Source organism: Ascaphus truei, chromosome 1, assembly GCF_040206685.1.
Source record: "Ascaphus truei isolate aAscTru1 chromosome 1, aAscTru1.hap1, whole genome shotgun sequence".
Taxonomy (NCBI): domain Eukaryota; kingdom Metazoa; phylum Chordata; class Amphibia; order Anura; family Ascaphidae; genus Ascaphus; species Ascaphus truei.
In genome coordinates, this window is record NC_134483.1 from 227,415,252 (window position 1) to 227,440,927 (window position 25,676).

The following is a 25,676-nucleotide window of genomic DNA, read 5'->3' on the forward strand; positions in this document are numbered from 1 at the left end:
ATGGAGTACTGATAGGCAGGGTACCCATACTTCCTTAGTGGTGCATCAAGGAATCGCCCCAAATCCTATTTATGAGGTATGTGGGTATCCACGCTTCCTTGGTGGGGCTTCAAGGAATCGCCCCACAGATTAGCAAGTTCTTATATGAGGGTATCCACGCTCCCTGGCACGATGACCAGGGAATCACCCCAACATATTTCTTTCTTTGGGGAGAGAAACAGGAAGTCTCTGTGTGTGCACATGCAATAAAGTCCAGCATATTGCTGCAAAAACCTGTCCTATTGATAAAACCTGTCCTTTGAGCAGTTCGTCTCATCTCAGCAGAGCCTCCAAATGTATCCCTTCTACCCCCACCCTAAGTGATATTGGGGGTCTGCTCCTTCTAGCAGGAGCTATGACCTTTAGGTAAACAGAAGGGCTGAGTGCTCCGCGATGGTGTGGGGAGAGCCAGAACAGTGGTGCAGGTTACCTTCATTCCTCATTGGTGCAGCGCCTCCAGTCAGCACTGATTCTCGGCAGGGGATGGGCCATGCTGACACCTTGATCTTCCTTTACAGCAGCAGACAGTAATCACACTTTCTGATACAATTGGTTTTATTGCAGGCAGATGACAATAGTACAGCAAGCACAAAAGTATTCCTTTTCTCTCTTCTCTCCCATGCTGGTCAGAACTCTAACTCAGGCATTTGGCCCCTTTCAGGCCTGTTACACTTTCCTCCCATCCCCTGGTGGGATGGAGGAAGAGGCTTCTCACTCCACGAGTGGAGGGGAAAGACCAACAAGGATCACACTCCAGACATAACTCAACTAAATTAGGAGAGTGTCAGAATTTATAACCTGTGATTTGGGGTTGGAACCCTGGCCCATAGCAGAACAGGTTGAATACTGATTGGTGACCACTACTTTTGGATGAACCAATCAGTATTCATCTCAGGCTGACACTCTTGTGGTTGCTAGGCCTGTCCTTGGATACCTGAATTGTATCCAAGTCTGCAATACACACACACAGAGCCTAAAGAAGGAATTAATCCCTCCACAGCCTACTTCTAACAGGACTGTGGGAGTTTGAGCTAGCTAGGAATGTGTTCATCAATTTCTGACTAGTAACAGTTGTAATGGAGGTAGGTGACACCTCCCTACAGAGCTCACTCCTCACCTTTTTAACTTGGGAGGTCTTTTCACTTTGCTGCAAAGAACATGATCTATTTTGGTTGCTCCCCCTCATACAGAGGTAAAGGGAGGGGTTAACAGTGTAGTACCTGCATTAATTTTGGTTATACCTTGACGTGGTATGCAGGCTTATGACGTTTTGGCCAAAGGGTTTAACTAAATAACCAAGTAAATATTATTATTATTGAAGTATTTAAACTTTATACTTATTACTTTATATGTTTTGTCAATTGGATGTAGCATTGGGCACCCCTGTCTTTTGTTGTATACATTTGCCACGCTCAGTAGCACTCTTTTTGACATAAATATATATTCATAATGTGGTGGGTGTGGGAGTTTGAGCTAGCTGGGAGTGTGAGTGTGTGTGAGTGAATATATATATCTTCCTTTTTAGAAGGACAAGATTAGACCTTGTAAAGTAAATATAAAACAATAATTTAAAAAAAATAGCGCGGAATGCTGCTCTAAATAAAATACAAATTGCGCAATATCGGCTTGAAGTGTGAGTGAACCACAATATTCTAAAATCCCTGCCCCTCTAACAGTAAAAAGGGTTAATACAGAGTTATAAGAAAAAAAGAAAGTGAAGGGCGCAAGAAATAGATGAAAAAATACTCTATGTAGCTTTGAATATTAAAATAGCTGTTTGCCTCGGGGTTACTTCCTGGTATCGCGGCAAGCAGCTCACCCAAACACTGGAGGGAAAAAGCACTGACAGAAACGGCATCCGTGGAGAGGCTCAGCAGCAACTGCCTAGCAGCAGAGGTTTTGCAGAACTCAAAACGGACACTTGCCCAGCATTGTTGGAACCATTCAGCAGCCCGGTTGACTCCTTTGGGAAAACTACTGCCCTCATCTGTTCCTGCCACCAGCGGTCACAGAAGGAGAGAGTCTCTCAGACTCTACAGTCAAGCAATTATAGTTTTCATTTTCTAACCCCCATTAGACAATCAATTTTATTTGCTCTCATATTCTTTGTCTACCCTCTATCCCACCATTGTCATTATTTTGACTCTACTGGGAGGTTTTAATTTCCATCATTGTGTTGTGTGTATTTTAATATTCTTGCGCCCTTCACTTTCTTTTTTTTCTTTTGAGGTTCTCTCTATCCTGAGAGGAGTGGGATTCTCTCTTGTGGGCAGCATCATCTACTGTACTTGTTGAACAGCACAACTACTTAATATTCCTACACGCATGAGGATTATATACTGTACCTTTAGGACTTTTTGATAATATTTATTACATAAGAGCTCATCAGACAATATTATTCACATGGTTGACCTTACATTTATTGGCAAGGAAAGTTATGTCTGAATTAACTTCAGGCTTGGGACACGTCAGTTGGACTTGAATAGAATTGTTTTACAAATAAAAATGCATTCATTATATTTTACATCCCAGTAAAACAATCTACAGTGCACTTGTACAGAAGAAAAAGTTTTTTTCAGTATTGTCATCTCCAGTGCAGCAGGTTGTGCTTGAAATAAGTTCCGAAAATGTAAAGTACAATACTCAATCTTCAGTATTGCAAGCGTTTGCAACATTTAGAAAATGGGTAAATTCAGCTAGCCAAGCAGGAACAACATCAATGCTCAATGAACCCATTTCGTCCTGATTGCTTTACAAATGTAAAAAAAAGAATCTATTCGGTTAATCTACTTTTATAATTAGGTGTTTAGGGCATGCTGTTCATCAAATAAAGTATCTGCCCTATTCATTAGCCAGGATTTTGTAAAAAAGATGAATAAATTATTTTGGTGAGTTGTAGAACAGCCGCATGTAGTGTATATTGTACCACCACAGCTCCAAAACCTTTGTAAAATCCCAGCATACCTTCTTCACGCTTTATACTATTAATGCAGTCTCTCATTCCCTCATATTGAGTGTTGATTGGAACCACTTCAAAGCCAAGGTCTGTATTGTCTATAATTGTACGTGTTCCTTGAATGTGAAGGCGGTGTAACACTGTCTCGAGAGGGTACAGCATAATATCTGCACAAAGGCTGGCAGCAAAGCTTGCTATAAGTTCAGGGAAATAATCATCTAAAGTGCTTTGCACTGCATTTGATCCATCTGTCGGAATTCCATGAGGATTCTTTTTCTTTAGGATAAACAGCACACACTTCTGAACAATGGAGCTGATGATATAATGTAGAATACCATGGAGAACAGTGGGAAACGTTAGGACCAGGAGTGGTAGCAGCCGTTTGCTATATGGGACGCCCAGACCCATAACTCTGCCAATCCCTTCTTTTACACAGTCCAGAATTCCAGGATTATCGTGGATGATCTCACTCTGCACAAAATAGTAAAAGATAAAAACAAAAACAGGTTTAATGGAAACATTAATTGTAGAATAATGTTCCATAAAAGCAATTCCTAAATTTCAGAGCCAATTCTTAAAAATCAAGATTTTTCAAATAAACTCTCCCCTTTTACAAACAAAATGCATTTTTTGCAAATAATTCAAATATAGGTCTGCAGGTAGAAGTTCACCATTTTCAGTAATACAGACAAGTGATTTAGTTAAAGCTGTAGCAACACTTCCTGTCCCCAGCGCCGTGGGTGAAAAAGCAAACGACCACAGCGCTGGGGACAGTGTCTGCTGCAAAAGCGCTGCACGGGGGTCCATGGTTCCGTATCGAACCTTCCATAGCATTAATCCATCCGGGCTGCAGTAGTGGGACTGCAGACACCCAAACACCAAGTCTTGTTACATCTGTATATTGCAATTTAAATCTTGTCCATCTGCCAAATTATAAACATCTACTACACTGAGTAACAGGCAGAAACCAAACCTCTTGGGAGAGTAATCAATGACATTCAATTACTAATACATCTACATACATCTTGGCAAAAAGTTAGGAGCTAGAAAAAGTGATGTCCGAATATGTTTGTAAAGGGGAAATGTTATACAGGTATCTATTTTATAAATTAGATGAAATAATGGGGATTATTCACGCTCATTTCAAGCCCGAGTAAAATATTGGCGCAAAATACAAAATTCAACAACCTCAATGATGTGAACGTCATTAATAACAAGAAACACCAATTTCTGACAAGCAAACCATGCTAAGCAAAATCTAAAATCGGCTTCCATGAGATATGGGGAGATATGAATGGCTTTAATAAAATGTAGATATTTTACATCCGATGTTATGTAAAACGGGCAATACATTTGCTGGACAACTTCATTTAAAAAGTTTAATCACAAGTGGTTCAATGACTATGGTGAAAAATGGGGTTTAAAATGTATGTTCTGGCTCATTCTATTCAATATTTAAATTATTGACTGCAGAGTGATAAATGAAGTAGGAGCACACACAAAAATTGATGCCGACATTTGTTAAGAAATGTTGTGTTTAGCACATGTAGGAAGTAATAATTCTCTTGTTTCCTACTCATCAATTGTAAAGCTACACCAATTCTGCTTAATTGTTGGTACAACACTTGTAGAAAGAAATAGGTAATGGGATTAATGCACAGAGAACAGATAAAGAACAAGTTCTGAATTCTGTGGTTGAAGGCCTACAAATATGTAAAAGGTTGGACTAATGAAGGGGATGATGAGTTAATCTTCAGATCCGGTGAAAACAGGGAACAAGAGAGTAATGAAACTGAAATGGTAAGGTATTTAGGCTAAGAAAAAACAAAAAAAAATGCTTTAAGATATGACCCAAGGAGGTTTTGTAATCATCATTACTACATTTTTGCCAAATGCAGGTTACAACATAATCCCTTAGGGAGTAGTCTGATGCTAGTAAGGCAGAAACTGTTGGCGGAATTGATTATGGCTATTTTCCAGACAGAGGAGGATCTAAAAGTGCATCTGTTTAACTTTTTCACTGAAAGGGAAATACCATATTCAATTTTTTTGTACAGTAGCTCTGGGAATGTTGACCCCCTTACCATTATCCCTCTTGCAGAGAGCTTTTGAATTATTTGCCATATGAATTTCTGCACTTACCTGGACTTCTTTTTACTCTGTGGATACAGGCAAGTATAGCTTTGAAATAGTTCTGTGATAACATCAGGGTTTGACTATCAATTTAATTGGTGTCTGAAAAGCCAAACTATTGCTCATTATCAATGCCTGAATTGCTAACAACTATTTGAAATCAACTTTATTACTGTTACTATCTGACCCTTATGTGAGTTTTTCACATTAGTGCTGGGGGTATCCATACGGATATGGAAAGATTGAAGTAACAAATGATAATTCCTGGGTTTTACAAGTAGGATGCATTTCCTGTAATACCACTAATATTGTGAACAAATACAGACCGGCACCTTGCAAGAAATAGTCCAGTGAATGTCCAGATGTGCTAGTGGGGGTTAAACTCCTCTCCGAAGATCAAGTCCCATTCATCCGGATCAGCTGGTTGACTCCGTAGATAACGCCCGTGATATGTGGGGTTAAACACAAAGAGAAATCATAGTGTATACTGCTAAATATAACAAACATGTAACTCAGACTGACATAACTGACTAACAAACATAAACTAAAACAACATGTAACACAACAAACAAGGCTGAACAAACAATTAAACTAATTTATTAAAATATAAAATGGACACTCAGTTCCATAAAAAGAAAAGGTGCCTGTTGATGATGATCTGGTGTGTAAAACCAGAATCCTACTCACAACAGTGCAGATAATTCAAGCAAGTACGTCCCAATTAGGCAGTCTCTCTTCTGTTGGCCTCCCTCAGTACGCTGACATCTGCAGACCCGCAGCAAAGCTGTCTGTGTGCTCCGTAACTGCTCTCACGCTGCACAGGCACACGCTGGGATAAGGATCCACTCCTCACCGTTGAAACACTACACGGACTTGAAAAGCTGCTTGCACACTCCTCCGTGGTAGCCGTGACCTATGACCCCACGTGTTTCGCGTATACATCACTTCCTCAGGGATTTGGAAGTGACGTATACACGAAACGCATAGGGTCATAGGTCACGGCTACCACGGAGGAGTGTGCAAGCAGCTTTACAAGTTTGTGTAGTGTTTCAACAGTGAGGAGTGGATCCTTATCCCAGCGTGTGCCTGTGCAGCGTGAGAGCAGTCACGGAGCACACAGACAGCTTTGCTGCGGGTCTGCAGACGTCGGAGTGCTGAGGGAGGACAACAGGAGAGACTCTGCCTAATTGGGACGTACTTGCTTGAATTATCTGCACTGTTGTGAGTAGGATTCTGGCTTTACACACCAGATCATCAAGAGGCACCTTTTCTTTTTATGGAACGGAGTGTCCATTTTATATTTTAATTAGTTTAATTGTTTGTTCAGCCTTGTTTGTTGTGTTACATGTGGTTTTAGTTTATATGCTTGTTAGTCAGTTATGTCAGTCTGAGTTACATGTTTGTTATATTTAGCAGTATACACTATGATTTCTCTTTGTGTTTAACCCCACATATCACGGGCGTTATATACGGAGTCAACCAGCTGATCCGGATGAATGGGACTTGATCTTCCGAGAGGAGTTTAACCCCAACTAGCACATCTGGGCATTCACTGGACTATTTCTTGCAAGCCGCCGTTCTGTATTTGTTCTCATTGTATCGTGTTCTGACTTTGTTCAGTCAGTATTATTCGGCTGCCTACCTCAACATATTGAGTTTCTTTGTGCTCTTTATTTTTATAATTTTGAGCACGGGCACTAATTTTGTGTGTTTAATTTACGATCGCTTTTTAGCACCTTCTTTGTTTTGTTTACCACTAACATTGTACAATATGTAAAAAAGGAAAAAAAGCCATTCAAGTGCTCAGACATCCATCAGAAATCCCTGCAAGCAGATAATGCATAGGTTTTTCAATGACATCAAATTGTACACCTGAACCTGAGGTTCCAGTAACCTTAAAGAAAAATCAAAATCATAGTTGGTACCCTTTGATATTACACCGGAGGTTTAAGAGCCACCATGTGGCTATTGTCCCACATACAGAGGCGACCGGGCTAAGCCTAATGCGGCTGCCTCCGCATTTTAAAATTAGCGCGGGCGGCAGTCTTCGGCCGAGAACCGGCCGGTTTTCCCGCGCCTCGGGCGCATTCAATAGTAAGCGCCATTAGCGCTTATCTATTGAAGCGGCTGCCGCGCTGGAAAATCCGTTTTTAAACGGAGAGCAGACCCGCGGCGCGCCCGGCGAACGTTAGATTAAAAGCTGCCGCAGCAGTAGCAGAAAATTGCATAAAGAAAAAATAAATAAATCCTATGGAATTGAATAAGGTTTACACATGAGAAAATCCAAATATGCTCAACACTCAATATCACTGCTGCAGGATAGGGAAAACAGTGAAAATATAATGTTTACCTGTACTGTTTCAATTAGACTTGCTGAATAAAAAGGAGTCGCGATCACATAAACCAATCTGAAGAATACACAGCAAAAACAATGGAGTTATAAGAATGTACCATTTGTATATTGGTATGCTTTAAGGCTGCGTCCACGTTGCCGCTGAGCGCGCTTGGTGTGTTTACTTAAGTGAATGTGAATCTGCGCGCGCTCGTAGCTATCCCAAGCTCAGCGCTTAGGGAGACAAAGAAAATTGATTTTGAAGCGCGCTCAGCAGCAAATACACACACACACACACACACACACACACACACACACACACACACACACACACACACACACACACACACACACACAGAGAAAAAGCCCCGATCCACATCCCGCTCACACTTGCAAAATTATGCAGGACAGCCTGCGCTCATGCTTGGATAGTTGGTAACGTCACCGCTCTCAAGCATGAGCGCGCTCAGCGGCAGCGTGGTCGCAGCCTTACATGCCCGTTGTGCAATGTTGTCATTTAAAGTCTATTAACATGTGACATGGGTGTAATAAATAAATAAATAAATATATATATATATATATATATATATATATATGATACATAGATATCTATATCGAGAGAGATACAGATATCTATCTATCATATATATCCATCATATAGATAAAGAGATACAGTCTAAGAAAACCCACTCGCCCATAACAAAAAGTCACCCCCCCTCCCTTACCCGTCTTCCCTGCAGCGGGGTGTGGCATCCCCGGCATTCTTCTGCTTCTTCCCTGCAACTTGTGAGCGTCTCCCCTGCAGCTCCTGTGAAAGTGGCAACACAGCGCAGCCATTTTCACAGGAGCTGCAGGGGAGACACTCACAAGTTGCAGGAGAATGCCAGGAGACGCCGCACCCCGCCACAGGCAAGACTCACCGGCGGGCAAAATGCACTTGTCCATGGCGAGTGAATGTGTGCATTTTTGATTGTGCATTGGTACCAGAAAGCAGTGTTTCAGAATATAGGTAACTTTCTAGGAGAAGCAGATTTAAATGCAAAAGCCTCACTTACCCTTTAAGAAGAATGTGTCCCCCTATTTGCTTAGGACTCCATTTATGTGTAAGCTCCCTATGAAAATAGTCAGAGTAAAAGAGAAAAGAAAACTCATTCAAATTCAATGAAAGTATATAGGTCAGTTCATCCAATCAAATAAAGCACATGCTTAGGATAGATTAATAGCTTAAATAAAACAACAAACATTGTCCTGAAGTGTAAAATGAAGGCAGATATGCACTGAGAAATACTTTTGAAAATCAAATGCTTCTATAAAAAAGACAGACACACAGATCTGTGAGTTTCAAACTTTTTTTTTTTTAACAAAGAGACATAATATTTAAACAAAACAATTCAATATGTTTCTTATTTTCTAGTACTGCTCATGGTCTGAGGCCCCACACTGGATCCTTCGGGGGTTAATGAACAAAACAAAATGAGCATAACCAGGATATAAATGTATAAACCAACCTAAGGATGTGAACCAAGGGAGAACTCTACCAGTGCTCTAAAATGTAACTAAATATTTAATATACTGAGCAAAATACTAAAATTGGAGTTTGGTGATCCAAGACATCACAGTTGCAATTGAGCAGTCTTGTAAGGTGTATGATCTGTAAATCAAAATTAGAGACAGAATATAGTGAAGTATTGCTTACAGATTTACTTTGCAGATGTTAGAAAGCCACTCAATTGTTGAGAAGTAATAAGCATGTTGGGACACATCCCGGCACAAAGCTGAATTGAGAGAAATCTCAAGCTACGTCACAGCTGTAGTTTTGGTCAACGACACAATCCGTGGGCGCTCCCCTCATCGTGTGATGTCAGGGAATTCTGTGATGCCCACACATGCATACAGTGCTGTTCTTCTTAGCTGTGCTCTAGTGCAGGCTCTATACTCTCACCGCTCCGTGGGAAGTACAAAAATGTAGCCGTAAGCGTTTCGCTATAGTTGGCTTCTTCCGGGGTAATACTGGGAGTCCATATCTATTCCTATATATAGCCCTTAAATTGGGAGTGGTTTAAAATGGGATAATTGGGATCCTGGCTATATACAATACACAAGTGAATAAAAAATACAATCATAAAAATCTAGCACATCCATGGCAATATTAAAATAATCCTAAAACCATATTTAATAACAAAGTTATACAAAGTAAAAAAGCTAAATAAAAATAATAAAATATGCCTCCAATTACAAATATGCATTAGAAGCATTAAATTAAAATGCAAGATAAAAATCTTAAGCAATAATAAAGAAGTTAAAGGTATTCATCGATGCTTAGGTGGTGTAGCATGGATTGCTTGCAGTTATTTTCAATAAGTTATTACATGATCGTTCTTGTGTTGGTGTACAAGGTATCTGGAGACTGTGTCCGTAAAAAGCAGACATTTGGTAGATATGTGGTCCTTTAACGTAGAATCCGCAATAGGACGAATTACCACAGCAACCATAGAGAGAAGATTATATTCATACACAGGGCTTGACAAATTACCGAAAAAGCTACGTGCCACCTGGCCCTTCCCCAATTCTAAAAAATGGAATAAATTCCTAATAAAAATTCTGTGTCTCTCTGCACCATTCTTTTCCTATTTTATTTTCCCAAACTAAATCTGTAGTGGCACAAGTCTACAATTCTGCATCTCCTCCTCTCCCCTTACCAGTGCACATTTCCCCCCCCACACACACACACACACACACGCTCTCACCCCCCCCCCCCCCCACACACACACACACATGCTCTCCCCCCCCCACCACACACTCTCCCCCCCCACCACACACTCTCCCCCCCCCCACCACACACTCTCCCCCCCCCCCCACCCCACACACTCCCCCCCCCCCCACCACACACACCCCCCCCCCCCACCACACACCCTCCCCCCCCCCCACCACACACCTCCCCCCCCCCCACCACACACTCTCCCCCCCCCCCACCACACACCTCCCCCCCCCCCCACCACACACTCCCCCCCCCCCCCACCACACACTCTCCCCCCCCCCCCCACCACACACCCCCCCCCCCCCACCACACACCCCCCCCCCCCCACCACACACCCCCCCCCCCCCCACCACACACCCCCCCCCCCCCCACCACACACTCCCCCCCCCCCCCACCACACACTCCCCCCCCCCCCCCACCACACACCCCCCCCCCCCACCACACACCCCCCCCCCCCCACCACACACCCCCCCCCCCCCCACCACACTCCCCCCCCCCCCCCACCACACACCCCCCCCCCCACCACACACCCTCCCCCCCCCACCACACACTCCCCCCCCCCCCACCACACACCCCCCCCCCCCCACACACACCCCCCCCCCCCCCCCCACCACACCCCCCCCCACCACACACCTCTCCCCCCCCACCACACACCTCCCCCCCCCACCTCCCCCCCCCCACCACCCCCCCCCCCCCCCCCACCACACACCCCCCCCCCCCACCACACACCCCCCCCCCCACCACACACCCCCCCCCCCCCCCCCCCACACTCCCCCCCCCCACCACACCCCCCCCCCCCCCACCCACACCCCCCCCCCCCCCACCACACACTCCCCCCCCCCCCACCACACACTCCCCCCCCCCCCACCACACACTCCCCCCCCCCCCCCACCACACACTCTCCCCCCCCCCACCACACACCTCCCCCCCCCCCCACCACACACCCCCCCCCCCCCCCCACCACACACTCCCCCCCCCCCCCCACCACACACTCTCCCCCCCCCCCCCCACACACCCCCCCCCCCCCCCACCACACACCCCCCCCCCCCCACCACACACTCTCCCCCCCCCCCCACCACACACTCTCCCCCCCCCCCCCACCACACATCTCCCCCCCCCCCCCCCCACCACACACCTCCCCCCCCCCCCCCCACCACACACTCTCCCCCCCCCCCCCACCACACACTCTCCCCCCCCCCCCCCCACCACACACTCCCCCCCCCCCCACCACACACTCTCCCCCCCCCCCCCACCACACACTCTCCCCCCCCCCCCACCACACACTCCCCCCCCCCCCCCCCACCACACACTCTCCCCCCCCCCCCACCACACACTCTCCCCCCCCCCCCCACCACACACTCTCCCCCCCCCCCACCACACACTCTCCCCCCCCCCCCCCCACCACACACTCTCCCCCCCCCCCCCCCACCACACACTCTCCCCCCCCCCACCACACACACTCTCCCCCCCCCCACCACACACTCTCCCCCCCCCCCCCCCCACCACACACTCTCTCCCCCCCCCCACCACACACTCTCTCCCCCCCCCCACCACACACTCTCTCCCCCCCCCCACCACACACTCTCTCCCCCCCCCCACCACACACTCTCTCCCCCCCCCCCACCACACACTCTCTCCCCCCCCCCACCACACACTCTCTCCCCCCCCCACCACACACTCTCTCCCCCCCCCCACCACACACTCTCTCCCCCCCCCCCACCACACACTCTCTCCCCCCCCCCACCACACACTCTCTCCCCCCCACCACACACTCTCTCCCCCCCCACCACACACTCTCTCCCCCCCCACCACACACTCTCTCCCCCCCCACCACACACTCTCTCCCCCCCCACCACACACTCTCTCCCCCCCCACCACACACTCTCTCCCCCCCCACCACACACTCTCTCCCCCCCCACCACACACTCTCTCCCCCCCCACCACACACTCTCTCCCCCCCCCACCACACACTCTCTCCCCCCCCACCACACACTCTCTCCCCCCCCACCACACACTCTCTCCCCCCCCACCACACACTCTCTCCCCCCCCACCACACACTCTCTCCCCCCCCACCACACACTCTCTCCCCCCCCACCACACACTCTCTCCCCCCCCACCACACACTCTCTCCCCCCCACCACACACTCTCTCCCCCCCCACCACACACTCTCTCCCCCCCCACCACACACTCTCTCCCCCCCCACCACACACTCTCTCCCCCCCCACCACACACTCTCTCCCCCCCCACCACACACTCTCTCCCCCCCCACCACACACTCTCTCCCCCCCACCACACACTCTCTTCCCCCCACCACACACACACTCTCTTCCCCCCCCACCACACACACACTCTCTTCCCCCCCCACCACACACACACTCTCTTCCCCCCCCACCACACACACACTCTCTTCCCCCCCACCACACACACACTCTCTTCCCCCCCCACCACACACACACTCTCTCCCCCCCCCACCACACACACACTCTCTTCCCCCCCCACCACACACACACTCTTCCCCCCCCCACCACACACACACTCTCTTCCCCCCCCACCACACACACACACACACACACACACACACACACACACACACACACACACACACACACGGTTACCTGCTGCATTCTTCCATAGCAGAGATCATCTTCCATTTCCTGAGGTCTGCTGCTACTCTCCACGCAGAGACCTGTTTTTGGACTCCTGTGCTGAAGCGCTGATTTTCCCCGGCGCTGCCTCGCGGTGTTCTTCAGCCAGACCGCTGTCTCCTCCTACAGACACCGGCGTCATGGACCGAGGCCGCTCACGCTCCTTCACTGAAGCGGAGAGCTCCTGTCTACCCGTTGCCGAACTCCTGCCCGAATAACCTTCTCCGATCCTGACCCTGGCTTCTCCTCAGACTACGCTGCCTTCTCCAGTCCGGACCCCGGCTTGTTTGACAATGAACTTCGCACTCCGGATCCGGCTCCGAGGCCTAAGGTCGGCGTTTATGCAACCCCACCTCAGCCTCGCGGTCTGGTCCTGGTTTGTGGCGAGCATAACCGTAACAGATATTGGCTTTGACCAGCTTCTAATTGCATATGCTTTATTTAACCCCTTCAGGGCTCTCACATTTTTCATTTGTCCATGGGACAATAATTACATATACTCAGTGTTGGTACCTGTAAATTTGGTTATGCCTTGACGTGGCTGCAGGCTTATAACGCTTTGGCCAAAGGGTTTAACTAAATAACCTTTATTCATGAGATTTCTATTTTATTTAGCCTAATTGGTAGGAGTGCAGGAATTGTTCTTTTTGTTTTTCTATATGTAAGGCCTATCTTTTTTAACAGCAGTAAACTTCTATGGGGAAGAGCGCAGTAATATGTACTGTCTTCAACTAAGTTATATACCTCCCTCGGAGTGTTAAGTGTGAGCGCACAGAGAAGCACAGAATGCATAAACAACAAACAGTACAACATTGTTTAAAATGTGGTATGTGGTCCCCGTGCCAGGGGACCTGAATAAAAGACTGCTGTATGACAAAAGTTCCTGCCACCAATTATTCTACAACCTTGATACCTCATTGCCCAGTTACCTGAATCCAGCACCCTGAATCAAGATAACCCATGCAGAGTAGCCATACACCGATGTAATCTCCCTAGAAGCCAGGCAGGGAGGGCTACATACATTACATACATGCTGCGGAGCCCGTAATTAAAAACAAAGTAACTAAACACTGATCTATATTAATAATAAAAAAATACAATTGAATAAAACTAACCGAGCAGAATCGGAAGGACAATCTTTTTAAAATACCCTTTCAATTTTAGAAATTAAAAATGTTTCTACCTTGGCAAAGGTGTGAATTCACTGATGATACCTTCTGCACCAAGGGTTATACCCTGAACAATAAATGTGCTTCCCATCCCTTTCCAAAGTGCTCTCGGACCCTATTTAAAAAAAATAAAAAAATAGTCAACACAAATTTCTAGGCAATTTAAATAGCATCAGTAGCGAGAACATTTTTTTAAACTCAGTACAGCTCAACCCCCTTATAACGCTGTGCTTGGGGTCCAAAGAATCACGTCGCGTTATAAGCGGATCGCGCTAGAAATAATGTACAATTGTATGCATTGTACAATAAAGTATTTAAGACACCAATAATCGTGTTGTAAAGTATTCATAAATAGGAAAATTGGGAGCCACGCTTGCATCGCGTTATAAGTGGATTTGCGTTGTAACGGATCGCGTTATAACGGGGTTGAGCTGTATATGCTGTATGAGAAAATAAATTAAATATCACTACTAGTTTCACATCTTTTCAAGTTAAACTGTAGCAAAAGAACAAGATGAATGCATACGAAAAAGGAATACTACAGGGAATTGCTTCATTTAAATGTAAAAAATACAAAACTGAAGACTTTTTGTACATTTAACAAGGGACATCTCTTCTATAATACAACAAACATATAAATATGAGGTGTCAGCAATGTCTTGATATTCATCTCGGTTCCCATCACGGAAAAAATAAATAAAGTGGGGGCTTAAAAAAAAAATTAAAAAACACAAGCAGGCGTAATTTAGGATTGTGGGCTGATAACTTTATTAGGTCATATTAGCTTTTCATCCTCCAAATTTCCACAAATGAAAAAATAAAATAAAAAAATGCTTTAACGCCTGGTTTAAATCTTAAAAACAAACAAAAAAAAAAAAAAGTTGAGGAAATTCCTACTGCATTATAAATTCGGAATGGGTGTGTGTGTAAGTGTAAGTGTGTATATATACAGACATATACACATATCACACATTATTTAAGTTATGGTGGATGAAAAGGCGACTAAAAACCCTCCACCGTTAAGCATATAAAAATATTACTTGTGAGCACATTCACATGTCTTAGACAGGTCTGCAACCCTGCCCTTCACCATTATCACCTAGCATACAGCACTTCTACGGCAGCAAGGGATTCTGGGAAATGACATGCAAATGAGCACACAGTGGAGGGTTTTAGTCACCTTTTCAACCACCATAACTTAAATACTGTGTGGTGAAGACCTACTCATGTCTCAAGTTGCAAAGCCGGTACAACCAAACTCACACTGATGAGACACACAAGGTCGAAACAATATGTCTGCGAGTGGTTTTATTGGCTTTGCATCGCATCCCAGCCTATGTTTAAAAGCAGCATGCATTGGCTTAAGGGTTTAACCATGTAATGTGGTCTTGAGACAAAAGGTGGCACTGTGTGCTCATTTGCATGTCATTTCCCAGAATCCCTTGCTTTAGTGGAAGCGCTGTATGCTAAGTGATAATGGTGAAGGGTAGGGTTGCAGACCTGTCTAAGACATGTGAAGGTGCTCACAAGTAATATTTTTATATGGAGATAGATATAGATATATGTATATATGTACACACAATTTTTATTGAATGTTATTTGACATGAAACTTTCTCCAAAGATGAAATTAGAGTGTACAGAGAGTGAAGATGATGCCCATGTGGTTTTGCAATCAAATTAAAAGCATCATAAACAAAGTCTACACTTCTCCAGGACCAATATAGCTGCCACAAGTTTAAACTTCACAAGAAAATGAACCATAACCACTCAGGTCTTAACACTTAATAGCGGAGATGTTGAAATCTTTTTATACTGTTATTCAATTGTAAGGAAATGAAGAGAAAAGATCCGGGGCGACAGCAAACAGCCAAATGACCTCAGATCCACAGTTGAATACAGTAGCTTTATTGGTATGGACACACACAGGTAAAAACAGCAGGCTGCAGCACAGCCTCCTCCTCTACGCGTTTCACGCTCTGCTGGCGCTTCGTCTGGGAGTGAGGAGAGTGACTGCAAACCCAACATTTAAAGTACAAACCCCGCGAACAGGGACTTAATTAAAACTATTGGACCTCCAGAGAAAACCAGTGTGTCTCAGTGATCACATGATTGGCATATATTGACCAGCTAATGGGGGCGAACAGCTCCCGTTATATAATGGTCACACCTCCTACACGCCTCCCTGTCGCGTCTCCTCCCCCAGATCCCACAGGCCAGGGATCGCCTCTGCAGCAGGAGCGCGTAACGCCATGCGCTCCTTCTATATCTGAGGCCTAAATGTATTGAACTACTATAAGCTTTGATTTTTGTTTCTACATGTTAAAGTGATTCAAACACTTTGGTGCAACATAATGGGCCATTTTCACATGAGCTTTACAATGGACTGTTGATTAACACAGTGACAGGCCAGCAATCATTAAATCATTCACATAAAAAACAGATTTTGCCTTCTGATTATTAATACAGTACCTGGATTTATCCATAGGAATAAATGCAATGATAAATACTGTAATGACATGTTAAAATAATAATAATACAATGGATAGCATATTGCATAAGAAATCCAAACACCTCACCTGCCAAACATACCTGAGTTTTAGTAAAGTTGTACATAATATTGACAATGCTAAATGGAGTCAAGTGGTAATTTCTAGCGTGGTAGTTAACCTGTAAAACAATAAAACAGATTTAGAATAATGGAGCACAAAACAGATCTAATGCAATACGAAGCAAAAACTACTAAACACCACCATTCCTGCATACAATACCTACATTTTTAATTATTTAGTTCATCATTTTGGAAAATCCCCCAAAAAGCCCAAGTTGTAATTTTCTAAAAACACGTCTATTCCGAACAGCAATTCCTTATTTATAATGGGTTGTTAACGGATCTCTGCTCTTATGCTGCTACTTCATATATATCACCCTACTGGTGTGTTGAAAAGTAATGCACACATGTTTTGAGCAAAGATAAAACAGCACGCATAATAATAATACTGGTAGAGATAGATATAGATATAATAAAACAACAATAGATGAGCGCACACTTATTAGCATAAATAAAATAACAATTTAATAAAAATCAGACAATGTGAACATGAATATACATGGAAAACTCGATTGAAATATACAATAAAATGGATGTTGGTGGATGCTGTATCCTGAGTGAAAATAGAGGAATAAACATTGAGGGATAATAATGTCAAACCACTGTCCAGTATTACCAGGACGCCGTAAATGAACACTACTGTAATGGTGTGTGCTACTATATGGAGACCCTAAAATGAAATATAAGCACACTGACACGACTAAGTGGACCCTAGCCAGGACTGCCAAACAACAGGTGGGCTAAGTATCTGGCTAGATAGTGTGGGTCCAGGCCACATCCAGATGTGACAAGGAGTAGTGTCTAAAAAGTGCTGTGGGTATAAATGACCTTGATTTAGGGTCTAACGAATCAGCTCAGTTCTACTGGGTATGTGATATATACAGTTACTGGTTGGACATTATTATAATCATATCAGCAGACCTATTACCTACCTGAGAGGTTTCTGAACAGACTCTAACACTGAGCCTATGCCTGTTCAGTCATATCTGTGTATCAAGTGTGCATGCCTAGTATGTTATGTCCACATAGTGGAACGGGACCAATTATTGAGTTTCCCCCCCACTCAGCTCCACCGCATTTGGGGTTTATCACATACCCAGTGGAACTGAGCTGATTCGTTAGACCCTATATCAAGGTCATTTATACCCACAGCACTTTTTAGACACTACTCCTTGTCACATCTGAATGTGGCCTGGACCCACACTATCTAGCCAGATACTTAGCCCACCTGTTTGGCAGTCATGGCTAGGGTCCACTTAGTCGTGTCAGTGTGCTTATATTTCATTTTAGGCTCTACATATACTAGCACACACCATTACAGTAGTGTTCATTTACGGCGTCCTGGTAATACTGGACAGTGGTTTAACATACCCACCTGTTCACACTGCTATACACAATTTAGTGGTTAAGTGCAGTTTATTCACAATTTTGATCCAGAACACCTCACCGAGTGTTCATACGTATAGGATCAGAGCGTTTAATTATCGTTTTAATACCCATTATTTTAATTTGTTTAATAAAGTGTATGTTTTAACGTGTTCATCATATCACCCTTCAGGTGTTTAGAGTGCCCATACTAGGTTTCTGTTCTCCGTTTGTCTATTATTCATACCTACCTAGGGAGCACCTACACCTACCACCTATAGACAGCTGCGGGTGTTCCCCTACTTGTCTCGGGTTAATAATGTCTTTAGCTTTGTGTGTGTGTAGATATAGATAGGATATGGTGTGTGTTAAAGTGAGTGTATATATATGTGTTAAAGTGAGTGTATATATATATATATATATATATATATATACACACACATACACGTGCATGTGTGTATATGTATATGCGTGTGTGTGTGTGTATATGTATATGCGTGTGTGTGTGTATATATGCGTGTGTGTGTGTATATGCATATGTGTCTGTGTGTGTGTGTATATGCATATGTGTGTGTGTGTATATGCATATGCGTGTGTGTGTATATGCATATGTGTGTGTGTGTGTATATGCATATGTGTGTGTGTGTGTGTGTATATGCGTGTGTGTGTGTGTGTATATGCATATGTGTGTGTGTGTGTGTGTGTGTATATGCGTGTGTGTGTATGTGTATATGCATATGCGTGTGTGTGTATGTGTATATGCATATGCGTGTGTATGTGTATATGCATATGCGTGTGTGTGTGTATATGCATATGCGTGTGTGTGTGTGTATATGCATATGCGTGTGTGTGTGTGTATATGCATATGCGTGTGTGTGTGTGTATATGCATATGCGTGTGTGTGTGTACATGCATATGCATGGGTGTGTGTGTACATGCATATGCGTGTGTGTGTGTGAACATGCATATGCGTGTGTGTGTATATGCATATGCGTGTGTGTGTATATGCATATGCGTGTGTGTGTATATGCGTGTGTGTGTATATGCATATGCGTGTGTGTGTGTGTATATGCATATGCGTGTGTGTGTGTACATGCATATGCATGGGTGTGTGTGTACATGCATATGCGTGTGTGTGTGTGAACATGCATATGCGTGTGTGTGTATATGCATATGCGTGTGTGTGTATATGCATATGCGTGTGTGTGTGTATATGCATATGCGTGTATATGCATATGCGTGTATATGCATATGCGTGTATATGCATATGCGCGTGTGTGTATATGCATATGCGCGTGTGTGTATATGCATATGCGCGTGTGTGTATATGCATATGCGCGTGTGTGTATATGCATATGCGCGTGTGTGTATATGCATATGCGCGTGTGTGTATATGCATATGCGCGTGTGTGTATATGCATATGCGCGTGTGTGTATATGCATATGCGCGTGTGTGTATATGCATATGCGCGTGTGTGTATATGCATATGCGCGTGTGTGTATATGCATATGCGCGTGTGGATATGCATATGCGCGTGTGTGGATATGCATATGCGCGTGTGTGGATATGCATATGCGCGTGTGTGGATATGCATATGCGCGTGTGTGGATATGCGTGTGCGTGTGTGGATATGCGTGTGTGGATATGCGTGTGTGTGTGGATATGCGTGTGTGGATATGCGTGTGTGTGTGGATATGCGTGTGTGGCTATGCGTGCGCGTGTGTGGATATGCGTGCGCGTGTGTGGATATGCGTGCGCGTGTGTGGATATGCGTGCGCGTGTGTGGATATGCGTGCGCGTGTGTGGATATGCGTGCGCGTGTGTGTAAATGCGTGTGTGTGTAAATGCGTGTGTGTGTGTATATGCGTGTGTGTAAATGCGTGCGTGTGTGTGTGTATATATGCGTGCATGTGTGTGTGTGTGTGTGTGTATATATATATATATATATATATATATAAACACACACACACACACACACACACACACACACACACACACACACACACACACACACACACACACGCGTTTGTATGCATACACGTGTGTATGCATACGTATACGCATATGCTTACGTATGCGCATACGCAGAAGCATGCGCGCGCACACATACATATGCGTGTGTGTATATGTATATGCGTGTGTGTGTATATGTATATACGTGTGTGTGTGTGTATATATGTATGTGTGTGTGTGTGTATATATGCGTGTGTGTGTATATGCATATGCGTGTGTGTATATGCATATGCGTGTGTGTGTATATGCATATGCGTGTGTGTGTATATGCATATGCGTGTGTGTGTATATGCATATGCGTGTGTGTGTGTGTGTATATATGCATATGCGTGTGTGTGTGTATATGCATATGCGTGTGTGTGTATGTGTGTATATGCATATGCGTGTGTGTATATATGCATATGCGTGTGTGTGTGTGTATATGCATATGCGTGTGTGTGTATGTGTGTATATGCATATGCGTGTGTGTGTATATGCATATGCATATGCGTGTATATGCATATGCATGTGTGTGTATATGCATATGCGTGTGTGTGTATATGCATATGCGTGTGTGTATATATATATGCATATGCGTGTGTATATGTATATGCATATGCGTGTGTGTATATATATATATATATACATATATATATATATGTATACATACATACATATATATATATATATATAATATATATATATATATATATATATATATATATATATATATATATATATATATATATATATATATATATATACGTGTGTGTGTGTATATATATGCGTGTGTGCGTGTATATATATATAGTATATATATATATATATATGCGTGTGTGTGTGTATATATATATATATTATGGCAAATAAAAAGATCACTTGTCTGCAACCCTGCCTTTCACCATTATCACCCAGCATATATTGTTTCCATTGCAGCAAGGGATTCTGGGAAATTACATGCAAATAAGCACACCGTGTCACATTTTGCCTGAAAAAACATTGGTTTCTCTGGCTTTGCATCTGACTCCCATGCTGTGCTTTAAAGCTGTGTTAACAGCGAGCATTAGCTTATCTGGGCTCCATGTAACAATGTTTTTTCAGGCATACATATACACATACATATCCAATAAAGAATATCACTTGTGGGCACATTCACATATTATACTGGTCTGCAACCCTGCCTTTCAACCATTATCACCTAGCATACAGTGCTCCCACTGCAGGATGGGATTCTGGGAAATGACATGCAAATAAGCACACAATATGTCACCTTTTGCCTGGAATATCCATTCACATGGAGCCCATTTAACACACACACACACACACACACACACACACACACACACGAAAGAACGCACGCCCCATAGCGTAAAATAGCACATTTATTGGTAAGGGAAAGGGGGGGGAAGAATAGCACTCACAAAGATAAGTTTAAAACAGGCAATTTGTGAATCAATATCTCCACCAGCCAGGTGACTCCGCGTTTGTAATCCGCAGTCAGTCTCACTCCATAAACAGGAACACAGACTGCAAAAGCAACCCAGGAGTTTTTTAAGATAAAGAAGTGGAATATTCTGCAATGGCCGAGTCAATCACCTGATCTCAACTCAATCGAGCATGCATTTCACTTGCCAAAGACAAAACTTAAGGCAGAAAGACCCATGAACAAACAACAACTGAAGACAGCTGCAGTAAAGGCCTGGCAAAGCATCATAAAGGAGGAAACCCAGCGTTTGGTGATGTCCATGCGTTCCAGACTACAAGCAGTCATTGCCTGCAAAGGATTCTCGACAAAGTATTAAAATTTTATTTATGATGGTGTTAATTTGTCCAATTACATTTGAGCCCCTGAAATAAGGGGACTGTATGAAAATGGTTGCAATTCCTAAACGTTTCATACAATATATTTCTTCAACCCCTTGAATTAAAGTTGAAAGTCTGCACTTCTATTGCATCTCGGTTGTTTCATTTCAAATCCTTTGTGGTGGCGTACAGAGCCAAAATTATGACAATTGTCAGTGTCCAATTTTTTCCGGACCTAACTGTATGTTTAAATACTTCCCAAAAACAGAGCTCCTCATACTTCCTCCCAAACCTGGCCCTACTACCTCCTTCCACATTACTGTTGGAACTACCATCATTCACCCAGTAGCCCAAGCACGCTGCCTAGGGGTCTCACTCGACTCCTCTCTCACATTTGCCCCTCACATTCAAAACATTTCTAAAACCTGTTGCTTTTTCCTCCGCAATATAACTAAAATACGCCCTTTCCTCTGTTGCTCGACTGCTAAAACTCTGACTCAGGCCCTCATTCTCTCCCGTCTTGATTACTGTAACCTCCTGCTGTCCGGCCTTCCTGCCTCTCAACTGTCTCCCCTACAATCTATCCTAAACCCTGCTGCCAGAATCACTCTACTCTTTCCTAGATCTGTCTCAGCATCTCCCCTCCTGAAATCCCTCTCCTGGCTTCCGATCAAATCCCGCATCTCACACTCCATTCTTCTACTCCCTTTTAAAGCTTTACACTCTTCTGCCCCTCCTTAAATCTCAGCCCTAATTTCTCGTTATGCACCATCTCGACTCTTGCGTTCTTCTCAAGGATGTCTTCTTTCTACCCCCTTTGCATCTAAAGCCCTCTCCCGCCTTAAACCTTTTTCACTGACTGCCCCACACCTCTGGAATGCCCTTCCCCTCAGTACCCGACTAGCACCCTCTCTATCCACCTTTAAGACCCACCTTAAGACCCACTTGCTTAAAGAAGCATATGAATAGCACTGTGGATATTCTGAACACGATACATAAAGCTTGGCCCCCTGCAGACGCACTTACCAGAACTCCCTCCTACTGTCTCTGTACGTTCTCCCTACCTACCAATTAGACTGTAAGCTCCTCGGGGCAGGGACTCCTCTTCCTTAATGTTACTTTTATGTCTAAAGCACTTATTCCCACGATCTGTTATTTATATTATCTGTTATTTATTTGATTACCATGTGTATTACTACTGTGAAGCGCTATGTACATTAATGGCGCTATATAAAGACATACAATACAATTGTAAAAAGGATGGAAAGGCTAGGCCCCACAGCACCGTGCCAGGAACAGGGTTCACCTAACAATTAGATATTTTTGGGGGGACCCAATAGTCACTAATCAAATGATCTGTGCAAATTACCCAGTAGAGCTGTGCAAACAAATACTAAATAGTAAATGACTAAACAGATTAGAAGAGAGATGTATATGAGGATGCAGAAGGAATGTGTATAAAACACATTCAACTAAGGAGAACCACTGAACTTTGGAGGGTTGTTTGCTTTAATATTCACTCCACTTATATTGTTTAAATTTAATCTACTACACACAATTGGCACTACTATATATGACACACACACACACGCACTTTTTTTTTTTTTTAAACTAATTGCACATTATTGAATCCTAATAGCAGAGTATTAGGCCAAGTTTATGCTGCCGGTGTCACCACGTGCGCACGCAAGCCAGGCACTCTTCCCTGTTTGGCTATAGAAGTTAGCCAAGTGAGTACGCGCCTAGCGGTGATGTAGCATGTTGACACGGCAGCCTTTTCAGTCAAGAGAATGTGATTTCAGGCGGCTGCCGCGTGACGTGAGCTGGTTCAGCCAATGAGGGTGAATCAGCGCTGTTCCCCCACGACCCCGCATTGCCGCCAGCCCTATGAGCAGGGATCGCTTCTGCTCCAACCGCACGGCAAGGTAAGAGCTCACACTCTCGCAAGCAAGCTGAGTGTATGAGTTTAACATTAGAAGCATGCCAGAAAAGAAATGATAGAATATTTACCTGGCACTGACGGCGCAAGACAATGCACGGATGGGCCAAAACATTTTCGGTAAACAGACTTGGAGAAAGAAAGAGGTAATTGAGGTAAACAAAAAAATGCAGCAAGTATTATATAATACTACACCGATTTAACACACAATTTTGAATACATGGCTGCTTTTGTTATAGATAAGAGGACATTGCAAACCCATGGAACAACCTCTTATTTAATAAAGTAATTTAAAAGTCAGAATTCAATCTCAGAGTATGAATACTTTAGAGCATCACTTTCAAAGAACACTTAATTCGTCATGGAAACAAGTTCTGTATTTAATAAATTAACTTCAAAACTTCATGGTGGGGAGTGACACGCTCTGCTGTTTAACAAATACATACTGTAACTTTATCGAGCAAAGCAAGTGCTCTTTGGAAAGTGATTTCTACAAGTATTGGTATTCTTGAGAGTGCTTAGTTTAAACATTTATGAAGTGTTACCTAGTGTAGATAATTATAGAATATGTTAATATAGATATGTTAATCAACCAAGTGCGAGAGAACAATTTTTTTTTCTTTTCAATGATTTTAAAAGATTTTTGGGTCAGTCTGCTAATTTTATCAGACAATAGAATTAACATGAATACAGTACAGGCATACCCCGGTTTAAGGAAACTCACTTTAAGTACACTTGCGAGTAAGGACAAATCGTCCAATAGGCAAATGGCAGCCCGCGCATGCGCCTGTCAGCACAGCAATACCGGCTCCCTACCTGTACCGGAGTTGTGCGCAAGCGGGGCAACTATAGAGCCTGTTACAAATGTGTTATTTACATCAGTTATGCACGTATATGACGATTGCAGTACAGGCATCAATAAGTGGAAAAAAGGTAGTGCTTCACTTTAAGTACATTTTCGCTTTACATACATGCTCCGGTCCCATTACGTACGTTAATGCGGGGTATGCCTGTACTTGTTAGTCATGGGAAAAATAGGGAAATCACAGGAGGGAAAAAATAAAATAATCCCAAACAGTCACAAATAAACACGATTCTGCTTGCGAGTCACTCCGTTACACAGTCTGTTACTTAAAACTAGACTCTCCGCCAATAGGCAGATTGGAAATAAAATGATACTCAGTGATTTCATATCGTTACACTTCTATTTAAAATTAGTTCTTTAAAATAGGTTTACTTGATTTCAAATTTGAACTAAGAGCACAACTTTTCATGGAATTAGAAAGAGGCTCTGAAAATGGTGAATATAGAGAATGGGATCGGCAAACATTTAAATACATCTGCACTCCAAAATAGAAAACAAATGCAAGATTTCAGTTATTACAAATTCATAAAAAAGTTGTGCTAATTCCCTTCATTACTTTGCTTACCTTTAATGTGAAGAACCTACATCCACAAATAGAACAGCAACCAAAATCGAAATGATGTGGTACATTCAATAAGTGAATTAACTGACATCTTCATTAGTCAAACAGAAAAAAAATGTTAAAGATTAAAATAATTACCTTGCAAGTCCAATACCAAATCCTGCAAATCGATTAATTTGTTCTAAACAGATGAAAAAAGAAAAGACAAAGATGTAAAAAGAGCAAACATTCAGTTTGATAAAATTTGCGTGCACTTAAAAACAGAAAACTTCCCCTCCTCCCTCCCTTTTCTTTTTACAGGATGGGAAGCAAATAGTGCAGTTCAGCTCCAGGAGACACCAAGAGCCAATAGGAAGCAGGAAAATCAACGGTTGAGGCTCTCTGTTGGACAGGGATTTAATCCCCGTGTAAAATCAGGCAGTAATACTTTATTGGTAAGAATGCAAAGTTCCAGGAGTTGAAAATTGCCTAGTTCAGCTGTGGCAACATCAACCCCCCACTTCACA

The 25,676-nt window shown here is 43.6% G+C and overlaps 1 protein-coding gene across 1 annotated transcript in view; it reads right to left on the minus strand.

Annotated features, from left to right (window-relative positions):
- Positions 1-582: 582 nt before the first annotated feature.
- The window catches only part of SLC25A46 (solute carrier family 25 member 46), a 29,834-nt gene continuing 4,740 nt past the window's right edge, over positions 583-25,676 (minus strand). Inside the window, exons 2-8 of the mRNA XM_075601926.1 lie at positions 25,309-25,351; positions 23,815-23,872; positions 16,625-16,702; positions 14,049-14,149; positions 8,516-8,572; positions 7,479-7,536; positions 583-3,466 (exon numbers count right to left, since the gene is read on the minus strand). Of these exons, the coding sequence (XP_075458041.1) occupies positions 2,888-3,466; positions 7,479-7,536; positions 8,516-8,572; positions 14,049-14,149; positions 16,625-16,702; positions 23,815-23,872; positions 25,309-25,351 (974 nt within the window). The 3' untranslated portion in view covers positions 583-2,887. The remainder of the gene's footprint in view (positions 3,467-7,478; positions 7,537-8,515; positions 8,573-14,048; positions 14,150-16,624; positions 16,703-23,814; positions 23,873-25,308; positions 25,352-25,676) is intronic.